We start from the raw sequence: 16,956 nt of genomic DNA, 5'->3' as shown, positions 1-16,956 counted from the left end.
ATACTGGTGTCACGCAAATGGCACCCGTGCCAGTGGCACATAAAAGCACCCATTACATTCTCAGAGTGGTTGGTATTAGGAAGGGCATACAGCCATAGAAATCATGCCAAACCAGACTGGAGTCTGGTGCAGTCTTCTAGCTTGTTAACCCTGGTCAAACCGTCCAACCTATGCCAGCATAGACAACAGATGCTAAATGATGATGATGATGATTATTATTATTATTGTTTTTAAAAATAATTGAAACAAAGACATTGTGTTTTACCAAAAATATGCTGAGGCATGGCTATGAGGTAAGAAGTCTACTTCCCAATCACATGGTTCCAGGTTCATTCCCACTGTATGGCACCCTGGGCAAGTGTCTTCTATAGCCCTAGGCCAACCAAAGCCTTGTGAGGAGATTTGGAGATGGACATTGTGCATGTGTGTGTGCATTCCCCTCACTCGACAACTGGCATTGGTATGTTTATGTTCCTGTAACTTAGTGGTATGACAAAAGAGACCAATAAAGGAACTACGAGGCTTTAAAAATAAAGTACTGGGGTAAATTTATTCAACTAAAAATTCTTCAGGGTGGTGCACCAGCATGGCCACAGTCTAATGATTGAAACAAGTAAAAGATAAGGAAAAAGTTGAAAATGTACCATCATTCTAGGGGTTATTTTCAATGACCAGTTTAAATGTGTATACATTTCAAAACGACACAATTCCTTCCTGCAGTACTCACACATGAATGAATGGTGCTTATCGTGTGCTACCAGCACTGGTATCGTCCACAACTACAATTTCCATTTGATTGTGATTTGATTTGATTTTGGTTTACTTAACTCAATAGGTCTCCATAAGCACAGAATGTCACCCAACAATTCAAAGGTGCTTTTTAAATGGACTGGTTATGTGACACTGGTGCAAGCTATGACTGATCTTACTTTCCTTGCCGGGTCTTCTCAATCACAGCATAGTCTTTTAATAATAAATTTTTGTTTGGTTCTTGCTTTTAAATATAACATCTCTCTCCCTAAAACAATTTTTGTTTCATTTAATGTTTTATCAAAATTAGAGTTGGGGGTGGGGTGGGGGTGTCTGTTAAATATAGGAGTAAGGCTTCTGTGGTTTTTAGAAACTTGAGAACGAAATCTGACACAAATTTGACCATCCTATCTTTTTACAAGTACTTCAATAGCAGGGAAGGAATCATTTGAGGGAAATAGGCTACTATTTCCGATGGGTTTTCTTATTGCATCATTTCATAAGTAAAACATGGAGATGTCACTTGTTTCGTACTAGAAGTTCCGTTTCATCACCCCAGGAAACAAATCAGGTGAAATGAATTCTAGAGGAGAAATTTTGGAGACTGATGTTTGCTTCCCAACCACTTGGTTTTAGTTCAGGCCCACTGCATGGTACCATGGGCCTTGTAAGTGGATTCGAGTGACGGAAACTGAAAGCAGTCTGCCATGTATGTGTGTGTGTGTGTCTCCTTGAGCTGAGCACGTATGATGGATGTAAGCAAGTGTTACCGTCATATAAACGGTGTCGTTCGTTTCGAGACTTCTGTGAAAATATATGTCTGCCTAAGGGGAAATATCACACTGCTTGGAAACAGTTGAAGGTTGGCGGCAGGAAGGGTATCCAACCGTATAAAATCTACCTCAATGAATTCCGTGTGACCCATGCAAGCATGGAAAAGCGCACGTTAATACGACGACGAAGGTGAAACTAATGAGATTATTCGATCGGAAAAACTTCGAATCTGCCAAAATTACTATCAAACAAACCAAACCACAGCCAAAGTGATTCAAAAAGCACCACTTTTAAAAGCTGTAACTTTAATTGATAAAGATATTTATATCACGATCGCGACACCATAGTTATGTGTTGGTGAAACGTTATCAATGCCGTGTCCACGTTACATTTATCATCATATTTGCTGTTGTTGGCATGTTTTGTCAAAATGTTGCTACGTTACTACGATGGTATTTAAACAATACCATTGATTAATCACACTGATAAAAGGGGACATTTAAATAATATTGTGTCTCGAAGTGGAGTCTAAAATATACTGTAGAGTCACAAATCTCTGCACCCAGCTTTGTTAATTAATTTACTTACTTTAATTGAAATTTTTATATTTTTACCGGGTGTGGGGGTAAAACTAGCGAATTCCTAGTGAATAATTACAATCGCAATAAACTGAAATACAGTTTAATATACAAGAAAGCCTGTATGTGGTCATTCAACATGCTAGAAATAGTAGCTAAATCTTTTAACCATGTATATTGTCTTTAAAAAATAGGGGAGACCTTAACTTGTATAGTCATAACTATACAATTTCTGATAGCAGACTCCCGGCTTGGTCTATTAAATATGTTTAGACTATATATCTGAGTAAAATTAAAAATAAATATCAAGTACAATGTAAGACCCCCCCAACAGGATACAAGACATCGTGTATTAACGAAATTTAAATGTTATTCTGCAATTTATTTTTGTTCCGACAATAAAATGTGATAAAAATTGATATTTAGCTGTCAGTAACCAAATTTAAAATTAGAAATACAACAGGAGTGATTTAATTTAAAGTTAACTTTGTATGAAGGGATGATGGTAAATGTTCAAGTTGACGACATCCATCAGCTTTTTATGTCCTTCACTCGGCAATATTCACAAATACAATAGTATCTTTTTATATATATATACACACAGTTAACATACAGGATATATATACTTGCAGGCATTACTAAACACACACCACTATATATAGATAATGTATATACGTAGACTCACCACCAAACAGATATGGTGTGTATATATACACGTATATCACTAAATGTTCATGCTCTATATAGATCACTAAACATGATTATTTATATATATATATATATATATATATATATAAATATATATATATATAAATATATAAGCATAAATGGTCTATAAACTACATACGCACGTTTTATATACATATATATACACCGTTAACATACATGGTTTATTTACATACAGGTATCACTACACATATATATATATAGATTACTTACACACATACCCCACAAAATATGGTGTATATATGTACATACACCACCAAATTTCTATGACGCATATACCTATACACCGCTAATATGCATAGTCTATATATAAATACACACAGAACTAAACCTGTTTATATACACGCATGCATCACTGAACAAACATTGTCTACCTACCATGTACACTGCTCAATTTACATGATGTATATGCGAATACTCTACTAAATACACATTATGTATGTAATACACAAGGTGAAGTATATACACACATAACCAAATATATATAGCGTGTCTATATAAGCACTAAATAAATGTGTTGTACACAGAAATGCACCGCAAATTATACATTGTACATATATACAGCATCAAATATATATATATGGTGCATATATACACATGGCATTAAATATACATAGTAATATATAGAGATACAACACTATATATATATATAGCACTAGAAATGCATGGTGTATATTATACACACGTCACAAAATGGATAAGCACTCCATTAAGCATATAAGGTCTATCTTTTATCTTTTACATGTAAGGTGTATACATATACACCATTAAACATGGTCTGTCTACACACATGCACAAGAATCAAAGTGTATATACACCATTATACAACGTCTACCTACATATACACCATTATGCATGGTCTACCTTCACACATACACCATTTAACAGTGGTGTGTGTATGTGTGTGTATATATATATATACACACACACACACACACCAGTGAAAGTACGTGGTGCATATATACACATCACTAAACATACATGGTGTGTGTGTGTATATATATATAATATATATATATATATATATATACACCAGCAAACGTAAATTTTGTATATACATATATATCACTGAAACATACATGATGTACACATATGCACCATTAAAGTGTCAATACTATTATACATATACACACACGTTATTACACGTATATGGTGTATATAATTACATCAGTAAACACAGCATATACACACACGTTTTTGTCAAGTTATATAGAAACAATTTAACATGAAACTGAGTAATTACTGAATGGTTATGGTAGGGAACATACGGACAAAGCTTTTACAAGGAAAAGGTTGAAAGTGACGTGAGGGCTTCGGTTTGCACCTCACCTTCATCTGTGTGATGAAGGCAGGCAAGCCGAAACTTCGAAGTCATTGTCAAACAGACACAAAGAGGACAATAAAATAGAATTCAAACGAGTTGCTTTAATTTTTTTTTAATCGGTAGAAGTGACGAAGTGATTCAAGGGCCGAGAGTTTTGTGCATTTTTAAGTTTGGTAAGTACCATGCACGAAACCCTTGACTCCCGAGTCACTTTGTAACACCTGCTGATTAAACACACACACACACATTCACATAGATACACTAATATGTGTGTGTATATGTATGTATATGTGCAACAAGAACAAGTAAAAGATGGGTGTGTATTGATTGTTGATACCTCTCACCTGCGGTTCCAGTGTCTTTTGATCTTGTCAACGTGGTTGATATCAAGAGACACCGAAATACCAGCAGAAGCAGGAGGTTAAATCGATATCAATACTTCATATGGATTAGTTAGTTTTACAAATATCTCACCCCACATCTAATATCTTAAACCCAAGATCCAGCCAAGATCATTCTCTCATTGTAAAGGGATTTAGGAATATACCATTCAGTGTTTCCAATTTTTTTTAAACCCAAGACAATAGTAGGTGGGACTGAAATGGCGATTTAGCTGCCATTTCTAGCATGTCGAACGACTACTCAGAGGCTTCTTCCTGTTGGATGTGTTGAAAAATAAAGAATTATTTCTGGGATAGTTTACAACGACTATTTCTTAAAGATCACCACCTCAAGCTACTCCGGGCAGAGAAAAAGTAATGTTTATTTATTAAGAGCATTTCTAAGAAAAGTAAATTTCACTTTCAGAACAAAACGAAACATGGTTTCGTTTTGAAATTTGATAAGGAATAAAATATTTTTTTTAAATATTATTCAAGCACCAAAGACGAAGGAGGAATCAAGTTATATAGCTCTGTCTACTAATAAATAGTAGACTAGTAAGATTAAAAAGAGACAACATATAGTGAGAAAACGATACTAAGTCGATAATAAATAACGACGATGATAATAAAAGATGTTGTTAATAATGATTGTCCTAAGTATAAAAGCCACAGATTTTCGAGAAAGAGAGAAAAGTGGTTATATCGATCCAGCCCAATATTGATTGGTATTATTTTATCGACCCAGGAAGCATGAAAGGTAAAATCGACCCCGAAGAGGACGAGATTTTGAAGGTTTATTAAGGGGTGTGGCATAATAATAACTATATAATTCTTATACAGGAATGCTGTTGACAATGACTTCGAAGTTTTGGTCAGCTAAACTAAAATATCGTCATATTTAAAAGAGAGAGGCATGATTGCACATTGATGTCCCGCCGACGTTGCACCCGTATAACTTTCTGAGAAATTTATATAGTATTTTTTTTTTTCTTAAATAAAATATTGCAGAATATACACAGTTGTGAATGTATATAACTAACATGCAACTGACACATTACAGAGAACGTAAAACAAATATACACATAGATATATATATATATACACACACATATATAAAGAAAAAGGGACAGATATGAACATAAAAAACGAAAATGCAGAACTAGGGGCAAAAAAAGGGTTATATTTCTTCTCACCTGTTGTTTTAGGTGTTTCTAAAGAATCCACAGACTTAATTTCTTTATCGGAAGCAACATCATTAACAATTTTCATTTCGCTTTGACTCTCAAGAGGAACATTTAAGGAAGGCATGTTACTTTAAATAAGAGTTATTTAATTTACTGTTTGGTTTAAACAAAACACAAGAAAACAGGAAACAACCGGATTAATGTCGGTAATATATTATTAGCACCATCATCACCACCATTATATATTTATATATATATATATGGATAAAGTGTAAGTTTGTCAGTGGGCTGTAATGAGCAAACACTGTTTAAATTAGCTGCATTTAAATAAAAAGCGTATGTGAAAAAAGAAAACCACAAAACCCACCAATAAAGATAGAGATAAAAAGAATCTGTGAATTAATTGAAGGTAGAGATTGTTGCAGTTTTTCTCTTTTAAAAGGAAGCAGGAATTGTGCTCCTTCCGAAAAAGCACCTACGTGTATGAGGAGGGTTGAAACATTGAATCAGAATTAACAAGCTAATGGCTATTATTGACATACACATTGGTATTTTACTGGGAGGAGGGGAAACAGAAGAGGTGAAGTAGAACATTAAACAAGCCATGCAGTAACATATATAGATATATATTTACATAGACATGTATGCATATGCGTATGTATATATATATCTATATACGTGATCACTAACGTAAAAGTTGGACGACGAGTACCTGGCCTCCTCCAGTACCCCTTGGTGTCACGTGGTTGGTTTCTTCAATGAAACTTGCTTAACGTTTATCAAGAAAGAGCGGCTTCGGTAGATATGGTAGATCAAAAGCATCAACGTTTGAAATATAATAACATTGTTTTCTGTTTTAGGCACAAACGCTAGGGAATATATTGGTTTAAAATTCTGGAAGGCGGCGAGCTGGCAGAAACGTTAGCACGCCGGGCGAAATGCGTAGCCGTATTTCATCTGCTGTTACGTTCTGGGTTCAAATTCCGCCGAGGTCGACTTTGCCTTTCATCCTTTTGGGATCGATAAATTAAGTACCAGTTACGTACTGGTGTCGATATAATCGACTTAATCTGTTTGTTTGCCCTCTGTGTTTAGCCCCTTGTGGGTAGTAAAGAAATAAATATGTTGGTTTAAAATTCTGGCACCAGGCCAATAAGTTCTAGGGGAAGAGTTAAGTTGATTACATCGACCCCAGTGCTCAGGTGGTACTTGTTTTACTGATCCTGAAAAGATTGAAAGGCAAAGTCGACCTCAGCCGAATTTGAACTGAGAGCAGACGAAATGCCAGCTCGCCGCCTTAATGCCAGAGAACATACTGATACTGTCGATCTCAGTACTCAACTGGTATTTCATTTTATCGACAGATGAAAATCAAAGCTGACTCAAGCGGGATTTGAACACAAGACGGAAGAAATACTGCAAGATCTTAAGGTCTCTGCTAATCTATCGCCATGAAGTTGAACAACACGAAGAGACTTGATAGATAAGACACTCTCGATAGAATATAAATATTATGCTTAGGTTAATAGTTTTTCAATGGAAAAAATATTCTTGTATCTAATTAAAATTATAAACGATTTAAATGGAGCATCTCACATACAGTAAGCTTAAAAAAGGGAATTTTCTTAAGGTCATTAAAAACAACGAAAACGGAAATAACATTCATAAGTCTTTTTTAATATTAACACAAAATCACCAACTTCAGGTAACTGGGCATGTTGATTACATCGACCCTAGAGCTCGACTGGTCCTTATTTTATTGAGTTTAAAAGGATGAAAGGAAAGTAGACCTTAGCGGAATTTGATCTCAGAACGGAAACACGGATGAAATGTAACTAAGCAGTTTGTCCAGAATGCTAGCGATTCTGCCAGCTGGTTGTCTTGACATTTTTCTAATAATCTTTTCTTTTTCTTCTCTATTTTTCTTTTTTTAGACACACAGCCGATAGTTTTGAGGAGAAGAGGAATTCGTCAACTGTATCACATTCAGTACTTGACAGGTAGGTTAACTGATCAACTCTAGAGAGATGACAGCAGAGTTTAGACTGGTGAGATTTGAACTCTGAATGTAAAGTACCGGGGCAACACATCGTAAGGCATTTTCCCCACCAATCTGTTGTGTGTGTGAGCATGTATCCTTTTTTTCTACTTGTTTCAGTTATTAGATTGCGGCCATGCTAGGGCTCCGCCTTGAAATATCTTAGTCTAGAGAATAGATCCCTGTACTAATTTTGTTTAAAAGCCTGGTACTTAATCTATTTGTCTCTTATTGCCGAACTGTTAAATTACGAGGACGTAAACACATCAATACCCTGTTGTCAAGCAGTGTGAGAAGAGGATGTAGCGAACACTTAGTGAAATTCTCTCTCTCTCAGTTAAATATAACATAAATACAGACATAGCAGATAACAGCTAACCTTCAGCTGCTTGGACCATGTTGTGTCCACTACTCTGATTGGTTGGTATTGGCGCAGTTTGTCTCTTGCTCTATTATGCGCCAATGTGCGACCCAACCAATTGCAGCCTTCTGATAAGGTCCCGTGACACAGTTTTTCTAAAGTTCCATTTGAGCCTATAATTTGCTATAAAACACAGCGATTCATCAAGTTAAGCGTCTTTGGTTCTAGACCACTGACTACAGGGCACTCGGCCAGTTCCAGCGACAGACAGTCAGTTCCAGCAACAGACAGATAGTTTCAACGACAGACTACACTAACAGCATTTCTGGACCTTCACCTCTGTTGCCTTCATCTTAACGTCGCCTTCATCTTATCAACGCCAACAACATCTCTAAGTACATAGCAACATTCACCAAGGTTTAACTCTACGCTGTTTGTGAATACTTCACCAAGGTTAACAGCCAGAACTACCTGCAAAATCCTCCTGTATCAAGTAACTGGCACAGCATAGTAGCCACAGCCGCTTACACAACACGTGTTTAACCGGCTCTGCCTTTTTCACTTCAACTTCTTGTTACAGGACTTCAACTAATGTGTACCTGACTACGAACTGGTATTTATCTTCATTGTGTCTGAGCTTCTTCTAGCGTCCTGTTAGAAACTAAGACACTTCCATCTTCTATCTTTTACTTGATTCAGTCCTGAGACAGTGGCCATGCTGGGGCACCACTTTCAGGAACTTTAATCAAACGAATTGACTGCAGTACTTGTTTCTCCTTGAAGCTGGGTACTTATTGTATAGGTCTCTTTTGCTGAACAGCTAAGTCATGGGGATGTAAACACACCAACACCAGTTGTCAAAGTGGTAGGGGGACATAAACACACACACACACACATGCACATGCACACACACACACACACACACACACACTCACACACACACACATGACAGGCTTCTTTCAGTTTCCGTCTACCAAATCCACTCACAAAGCTTTGGTCAGCCTAAAGCTATAATAGAAGACACTTGCCCAAGGTGCCATGCAGGGGACTGAACCCAGAACCATGTGGTTAGGAAGCAAACTTCTTACCACACAGCCACACCTACATCTATACAAGATGATTTTTTTATGCTGTCTTTGTTGAATATGTTTTGCATCATCTTATTTATGAGAAAAATAAATTGCCCATCCCCCGCCCCACCAAAATCAAAAATGTAAAAGAATTATATATTACAGGCGTAGGAGTGGCTGTGTGGTAAGTAGCTTGCTTATGAGCTACATGGTTCCAGGTTCGGTCCCACTGCATGGCACCTTGGGCAAGTATCTTCTATTATAGCCTCGGGCTGGCCAATGCCTTGTGAATGGATTTGATAGATGGAAACTGAAAGAAGCCCATCATATGTGTGTATGTGTATATATATATATATATGTGTGTGTGTGTGTGTGCGTGTGTGTATGTATGTATGTGTTTGTGTATCCGTGTTTGTCCCCCCAGCATCGCTTGAAAACCGATGCTGGTGTGTTTACGTTCCCGTAACTTAGCAGTTTGGCAAAAGAGACTGATAGAATAAGTACTAGGCTTACAAAGAATAAGTCCTGGGGTCGATGTGCTCGACTAAAGGCGGTGCTCCGGCATGGCCACAATCAAATGACCGAAACAAGTAAAAGAGTATGATATTTTGTTTTTTATTGACTCCCAGTGATAAGTGGGTTATCATGGCTGACAATCAGTCAATCAATCATTAATCATGTTTGATCTTATTTACTAAATCAAATCTGAATTATTAATTCATTGATCTCATTTGCTACTGTTTACAAAATTGCTGATCCCTCTTTGTTTACTAAATCAATAACCCTATTTTAGATATTTACCTGTGTGGCATTTTGTCCTACAAGCTAATGATTCTGGCAGCTTGCTGCCATAATAAAAAAGAAACTAACAAATTAAAAGGCCAGGAAGCACCATGGAGGTGGCTCAGCAAGGGTGACCCAAAAAAGACTGAAAGCTTAATCATCGCTGCCCAGGATCACGCATTAAATATCAACTCAGTGAAAAGAGATATATATTACACAAGTGCAATGAACCTCTGCTGAATGTGTGGGAAGTGGATCAAAAGTGTGACTCACATTGTTAGTGCTTGTGAAGGTCTTGTTGAGAAAGAATACATGTGCAGACACGACAAGGTAGCCCAAAACCTTCACTGGCTACTGTGCCAGAAGTACGGATATCAGGTAACGGGGGGCTTGGTACCAACATACACCAGTAAAGGTAATGGATGAAAAGGGGAAGGCAAAAATCCTCTGGGATTTTGATTTCCAGACAGACAAAGTGTTAGAGCTCCAAAGGCCAGATAGAGTAACTTTTAGGAGGGAGAAAAAAGAGTGCCTAATAATTAACTTGGTAGTGCCAGGAGATCAACATGTTATCATGAAAGTAAGAGAAAAGGTTGAGAAATATGGAGACCTGAGAATTGAGATCGGTAAGATGTGGCAGCTATGAGAGTCAGACATAAAGGTTATCCCTATTGTCATCGGAGCATTAGGTTCAATACCAACCAATCTGAAAAAAAAGCATCTAAAAAACCTTAGAGATACCCTACAATCTAGGTGCATTGCAAAAGTCAGCATTACTTGGAACTGCATGCATATTGCTTAAAGTACTGTCCGTCTGAGGTCCTTGTTATGACTTGACAAACAGTACAAAACCCCTGGTAGACACAATATCTTCAGTCAACAACCTCATGAAATTGTATACTGTGCGACGTCGATAATAATAATAATAATAATAATAATAATAATAATAATAATAATAATAATAATAATGATGATGATGATGATGATGATGATGATGATAATTCTTTCTACTTATAGGCACAAGGCCTGAAATTTGAGGGGAAGGGATAGTGCACAACTGGTACTCATTTTTTTGACCCTGAAAGAATGAAAGACAAAATTAACCTCAGTGGAATTTGAACTCAGGATGTAAAGATGAACAAAATGCCGCTAAGCATTTTGTCCAGCATGCTAATGATTCTAACAACTTGCCGCCTTAATAATAATAATAATAATAATAATAATAATAATAATGTTGAAACAAGTTCCGTGTCATCAAAATTGATAATTGTGTAAAGAAAAACTTGAAGCGGAAAAGAACACAAAAAACGAAACAGCATGGAAGGAGAAAAAATGTTTGGTCAGTTTGCAAGAGATACAAATGCCAAAACAGATACAGAAGACCAGTGGCTATGGATGAGGAGGAGTGCCTTAAAGATAGAGACAGAAGCACTCATATGTGCAGCACAAGGAGAAGCATTAAGGACTAACTATGTGGTGTGCAGAATCAACAACAGTGAGAAATGCTGAATGTGTGGTGAGAGGGGTAAAAGGGTATGGCACATCGTTAGCAAGTGCCCGAAATTAGCAAAACATGATTACAAAAGATGACATGACAATGTCGCAAGAATGATCCATTGGGAGCTCTCTCTCTTTTACTCTTTTACTTGTTTCAGTCATTTGACTGCGGCCATGCTGGAGCACCGCCTTTAGTCGAGCAAATCGATCCCGGACTTATTCTTTGTAAGCCCAGTACTTATTCTATCGGTCTCTTTTGCCGAACCGCTAAGTGACGGGGACGTAAACACACCAGCATCGGTTGTCAAGCAATGCTAGGGGGACAAACACAGACACACACACTTATATATATATATACATATATACGACAGGCTTCTTTCAGTTTCCGTCTACCAAATCCACTCACAAGGCATTGGTCGGCCCGGGGCTATAGCAGAAGACACTTGCCCAAGATGCCACGCAGTGGGACTGAACCCGGAACCATGTGGTTGGTTAGCAAGCTACTTACCACACAGCCACTCCTGTGGAAATCACGATCTACAAAGAGCAAAGATGTGGTATGATTAAACCCCAGAGAGAGTCACTGAGAGTGAAGATTGCAAAATCCTGTGGGATGCAATGATTAAGTGTGATCACCTGACCAGACATTGTTGTGGCGAATAAAAAGAAAGCATAGCATTTCCCAGCGACAACAGGTCAGTGGGAAAGAAGAATAACTGAACAACTACGATGATTTGAAGTGGAGCGTGGTCGTTGCCAGTGCCACCGGATTGGCTCCTGTGCAGGCAGCATGTAAAAACACTTTTCAACATGGTCGTTGCCAGAACTGCCTGACTGGTCCTCATGCCGGTGGCATGTAAAAGCACCCACTACACTCTCGGAGTGGTTGGTGTTAGGAAGGGCATCCAGCTGTAGAAACTCTGCCAGATCAAGATTGGAGCCTGGTGCAGCCTTCTGGCTCACCAGTCCTCAGTCAAACCGTCCAACCCATGTCAATATAGAAAGCGGACATTAAACAATGATGATGTGGTCAATGAAGAGAGTAGACGTGATACCAATAGTAATTGGTGCACTTGGAAGCATCAGCACTCAACTACCAACATGGCTGAAAAAGATTGGTGCAAGTGTGAAGATGGAACACCTACAAAAATCAGCATTGCTTGGAAGTGCAAAGATTCTTTGCAGGGTTCTTGAAGTATAAGCACTAAACAAATGTCACCCTTGTCTGCTGGCTGTAGACAGCTGACACTTTCCATCATACCCAGCAAAACAGAGCTGTGAGTTTTCATTTAATAATAATGATATTAATAATAATAATAATAATAATAATAATAATAATAATAATAATAATAATAATAATAATAATAACAACAATAATAATAATAATAATGATAATGATAATAATAGTGTTGCTGCTGAATATCTCCCTGAGCATTTATGATTGTGTTAATTCTAGACATCACTAATGAACACCTGAAAATCTAGGATAATTTAATACCTCTTTATCAATTAATCTTATCTATCTTCACTACCACACACACACACACACATTGATCCAGCATTTGGATTAAAGGATTGACTCCATTTTTAACACATTCTTTGGAATAACGGTGGCCTTCAACATCACCTGCAAACAAAAACAGACTCTTTAGAAATTCTTGATAGTAACCATTCCATTCAGAAATGAGGAATTTCCTTCAAGTTAAACACTGAGCCTCATTCAGTCCTCGACTGGGGCTTATGATGATGATCCTGAAAAGAGGAGCAGTAAAGTTGATCTCAGCAGGGGGGGGGGGTAGTAGGGGTGATAGTGGTAGTGATGGTGGTGGTGGTGGTGGTAATGGTGGTGGTGGTGGTGGTAGTGGTAGTGGTTGTGGTGGTGGTAGTGGTTGTGGTGGTATTTATAGTAATAGTGGTGGTGGTGGTGGTAGTAGTAATGGTGGTGGTGGTGGTGGTATTAGTGGTGGTGGTGGTGGTGGTAATGGTGGTGTTGGTGGTGGTAATGGTGGTGGTGGAAGTGGTAGTGGTGGTGGTGTTGGTAGTAGTAGCTCTCAGGCACTGGTGTCGCAAATATCCAGCGGGCTTATTAAAAACATAACTAATAGCCACAGAAGCAGAACCAATACCAAAAGGTAGCATCCACCTCCCACTTCAATGTGGATGTAGTGACGTAACATGGAATACTGTGATAGTTACCACAAGAGAACCTCCTACATGGATTTGCGGTGCTTATAAGCACTCATGTTTATATTGCTGGCAGGTGAGAACCATCCACTTCAGTCACCAGAACTGCCAAATCATGAGATTTTGCCCTTCCTTGGGCTTGTCGACGAGAGACGTCCAGCTAGACATAGCAGCTGATTCTCCTCTCAATGATATATAGAATCTCAGTGTCCACAAGTCGATATGAGGAGTCATCTCGAGGTAAATAACAAAGTATTTTGTGTTCTAATACAACATCTACTTCAAGTAGAAGCGAACTGGAACAGGGGGAATGTTGGCCACTGGCTAGGTGAGGAGGCTAACATTTCCCCTGAATAGAATGGGTGCCAGGCTTAAAAGAAACCTGGGGGTAGACCAAGAACAAGATATTTGGATAATATCCTTGGTTCCAGTTGGTCACACTTGAAAATCTAAACTTACTGGCAAAAATGAGAAACAGAGAAAGAGTGAATCTGGAAAGTGTGATGATAGCAGCTTCTGATAGGACCCAATGGAGGAGGTGTCCCAGAACTCTTTTCCCATGACCCACCCAGGAAGAAACGGTGGAATAAATGGGTGGGGTGATGGATAATAGCAAAATATTTGAATTCATCTTAACAAGTTGCCTGCCACAGGATATCGATATGATCTGCTTCTATTTGCCAAAAGGGTTTTATTAACTTTCTCAAATCAGAAAGCTGAAATATTTGGTGTGGTGGTATATAGGTACATTCATCATCATCATCATCATCATTTAATGTCCACTTTCCATGCTAGCATGGGTGGGATGATTTTACTGAGGTCTGGCGAACCAGACTCCAATCTGATCTGGCAGAGTTTCTACAGCTGGATGCCCTTCCTAACACCAACCACTCTGAGAGTGTAGTGGGTGCTTTTACGTGCCACCGGCACAAGGGCCAGTTTGGTGGTGCTGGCAATGGCCACACCCAAATGGTGCATTTTAAGTGCCACCTGCACAGGAGCCAGTCCAGCAGCACTAGCGACAACCTTGCTCGAATGTTTCATGTGCCACCAGCACAAGTGCTAGTAAGGCGATGTGGTAACAATCACGCTCGAATGGTGTGCTTCACGTGCCATCAGCATGAAGGCCAGCTTGTTGCTCTGGCAACAATCTCACTCGTATGGTACTTTATACATGTAATTACACTACAATGAAGTGATATGAGTTATCTTGTAGCAATGCAAAATGCTCAGATTGGTTTGCTTTGAAGGCTTTGAGGGTATGCTATTCATTATTTGACTATGTCTCTTCATTGTATAATGTTTTCTTTATGATGAACTCACGGAAAATGAACTATCGGAAGATGATATCTCAGAGTCAGAGAGTGAATACTCAGATGCTTTGGATAAAAATTATGTAGCTAACACCAGTGGAAGTAACACCAGTGAGGCCAGTTCTACTGACAAAGATGAACAATTAGCTGCTCGGGGTCGTAAGAGACAACACAGTTCTCCAGCACCAACTGCATCGACATCTAATACTCATACCTGATATATATAGATGTTTTACCAAATATATTTCCAGGCAGGTGCCACGATACGAGTTAACTCGTATCATTGGGCAAAAAGGAGTCTTTAGTGTTTCCACAACACACTCACAATATTAGATCCAGGTGCCAGTTCATTTTAAGCATGTTACAATAAAATAGACCTCTATGAGTATGCTCGTACCTGGCAAAATTGTATAGATTGCCAACTACGAGATGACTTATAGTTGGCAGTCAACGTGTTAAATAACGATAATTTCCTACTTGTGATTCCCTAGCCAGCACCCTCTACCATCTACAATTTCAGATTCATAGCGCCGGCTTGTCTTTAATATTTCCATTTTCCTGAGGGAAACAAAGAAACACCCAACATATCTGGTTCCACTCATTTTGGTTGTTGTCCATTCATCTGTGGAAAGTCAAGTCAACCAGGAAGTTACTTCTTTTGTTTGATTAACAGGAATTAATAAGCCTTTCCAACAGAAGCACAACTCCTGGAATTTGCTTGGGGAATTACATCAATGGCAGTGCTTGACTGGTTCTTACTTTATTGACCCTGGAAGGAATGAAAGGCAAAGTCGACCTTGAGGAAATTTGAACTCAAGATGTAAAAGTCAGAAGAAATGCCACAAAGCATTTTGTCCAATGTGGTAACAATTCTGCCAGCTTGCTACCTTGGCTGAAATTAATAGGAATTAATTCGGCCAAGATTCAACCAATAAAACATTCATTGAAATTGCATAACACTCTTTGTGTTGAATCTACTACACTTTCAATCCTCAAAATGCATGAGGAGAAATATGTTTGTGAGTTATTAACATCACACCTTTCACACCTTGCAGGAATGAATAAAATGACAGACTTTCATCATATTTACACAAAACTGCTTTATTAAAGATTCCTCTTTTTCCTTTTCTTTTTCTCTTTCTTTCTTTGTTTTTGCCAGTTGTAAACTTGAAAATTGCAGACTGATGATGTCATTCCATCGACGTGAGAACGCTGGTTGCCCTCGTTCAAATTTTGGATTTGAATTTCTATAATTTTGAATTTCTATGTATCACTTTTCATTTTGAACTTGACAACGACACGCAAGCTGTCGAAATATCGTTCAATCAATAAAACATCTATTGCAATCACATTGCACTCTTCATATTGTCTGTTTACCTTTGTGAGGCGTTACGTCAATCCTTTAAAAATATTATTGTTATTACTTTCATTATTATACCTGTATTTGTTTTGATATTAAGATTGAAAAGAAAATGAACCATTTAAAAAAAAAATTTTGGACTTGAGTTTGCATCCTGCGAAGCAGATTTTGTTTCTGCAGTTATGTGCAGGATGTTAATTCAGGTTAAAGAAAGTCTCTCATCTTTCTTTTGCCAAAAACACACACTTCCCTGTATTAAGACTATGTCTCTTTCTGTCTCTCATTTATTTATCAGCAAAGTACTTCAAGGCTGTTTGTATTTCAAATCTGCTTCTACTTGATTTTAGAATAAAATGTACCATGCCCAAATCCAATTCCTTAAAGGAAATTATTCAATACAACTGAACAGGTTTTGTATTTCTCTTCTTTGAACAGATAAAACTGGTTTGTTATCAAACAAGTGTTTAAATGATCTACAGGTAAATGCTACTGAAGCTGGCCAACTAACAATGAAGTTTACTGTAACATTTATCATAAACATAATAACGGTTTGTCGTTAACACTGGTATGTAGTTTGATATAGGTATGTTGCTAATACAGGTGTGTAGGTGATGCAATTATGGGTAAGTAA

The 16,956-nt window shown here is 37.9% G+C and overlaps 1 protein-coding gene across 9 annotated transcripts in view; it reads right to left on the bottom strand.

The window, feature by feature from the left end:
* Positions 1 to 16,956, bottom strand: part of LOC115211585 (UDP-galactose translocator) — an 81,213-nt gene that overhangs the window by 41,542 nt on the left and 22,715 nt on the right. For 3 of the 9 annotated variants that reach the window (XR_004999611.1, XM_036503785.1, XM_029780146.2), the window contains exon 1: positions 5,729 to 6,080. The exons of 3 other annotated variants lie outside the window; for them this stretch is intronic. Coding sequence is in view for 2 of the 6 variants with exons in the window: in XM_036503785.1 (XP_036359678.1) it covers positions 5,729 to 5,843 (115 nt within the window). In the remaining 4 variants the exon portion in view is untranslated. 3 more of the 9 variants (XM_029780154.2, XM_036503809.1, XM_029780164.2) reach the window with 3 other exon arrangements.

The sequence above is a fragment of the Octopus sinensis genome, linkage group LG1 (genome assembly GCF_006345805.1).
Source record: "Octopus sinensis linkage group LG1, ASM634580v1, whole genome shotgun sequence".
Taxonomy (NCBI): Eukaryota; Metazoa; Mollusca; class Cephalopoda; order Octopoda; family Octopodidae; genus Octopus; species Octopus sinensis.
This window is presented reverse-complemented; position numbering and strand designations above follow the sequence as displayed.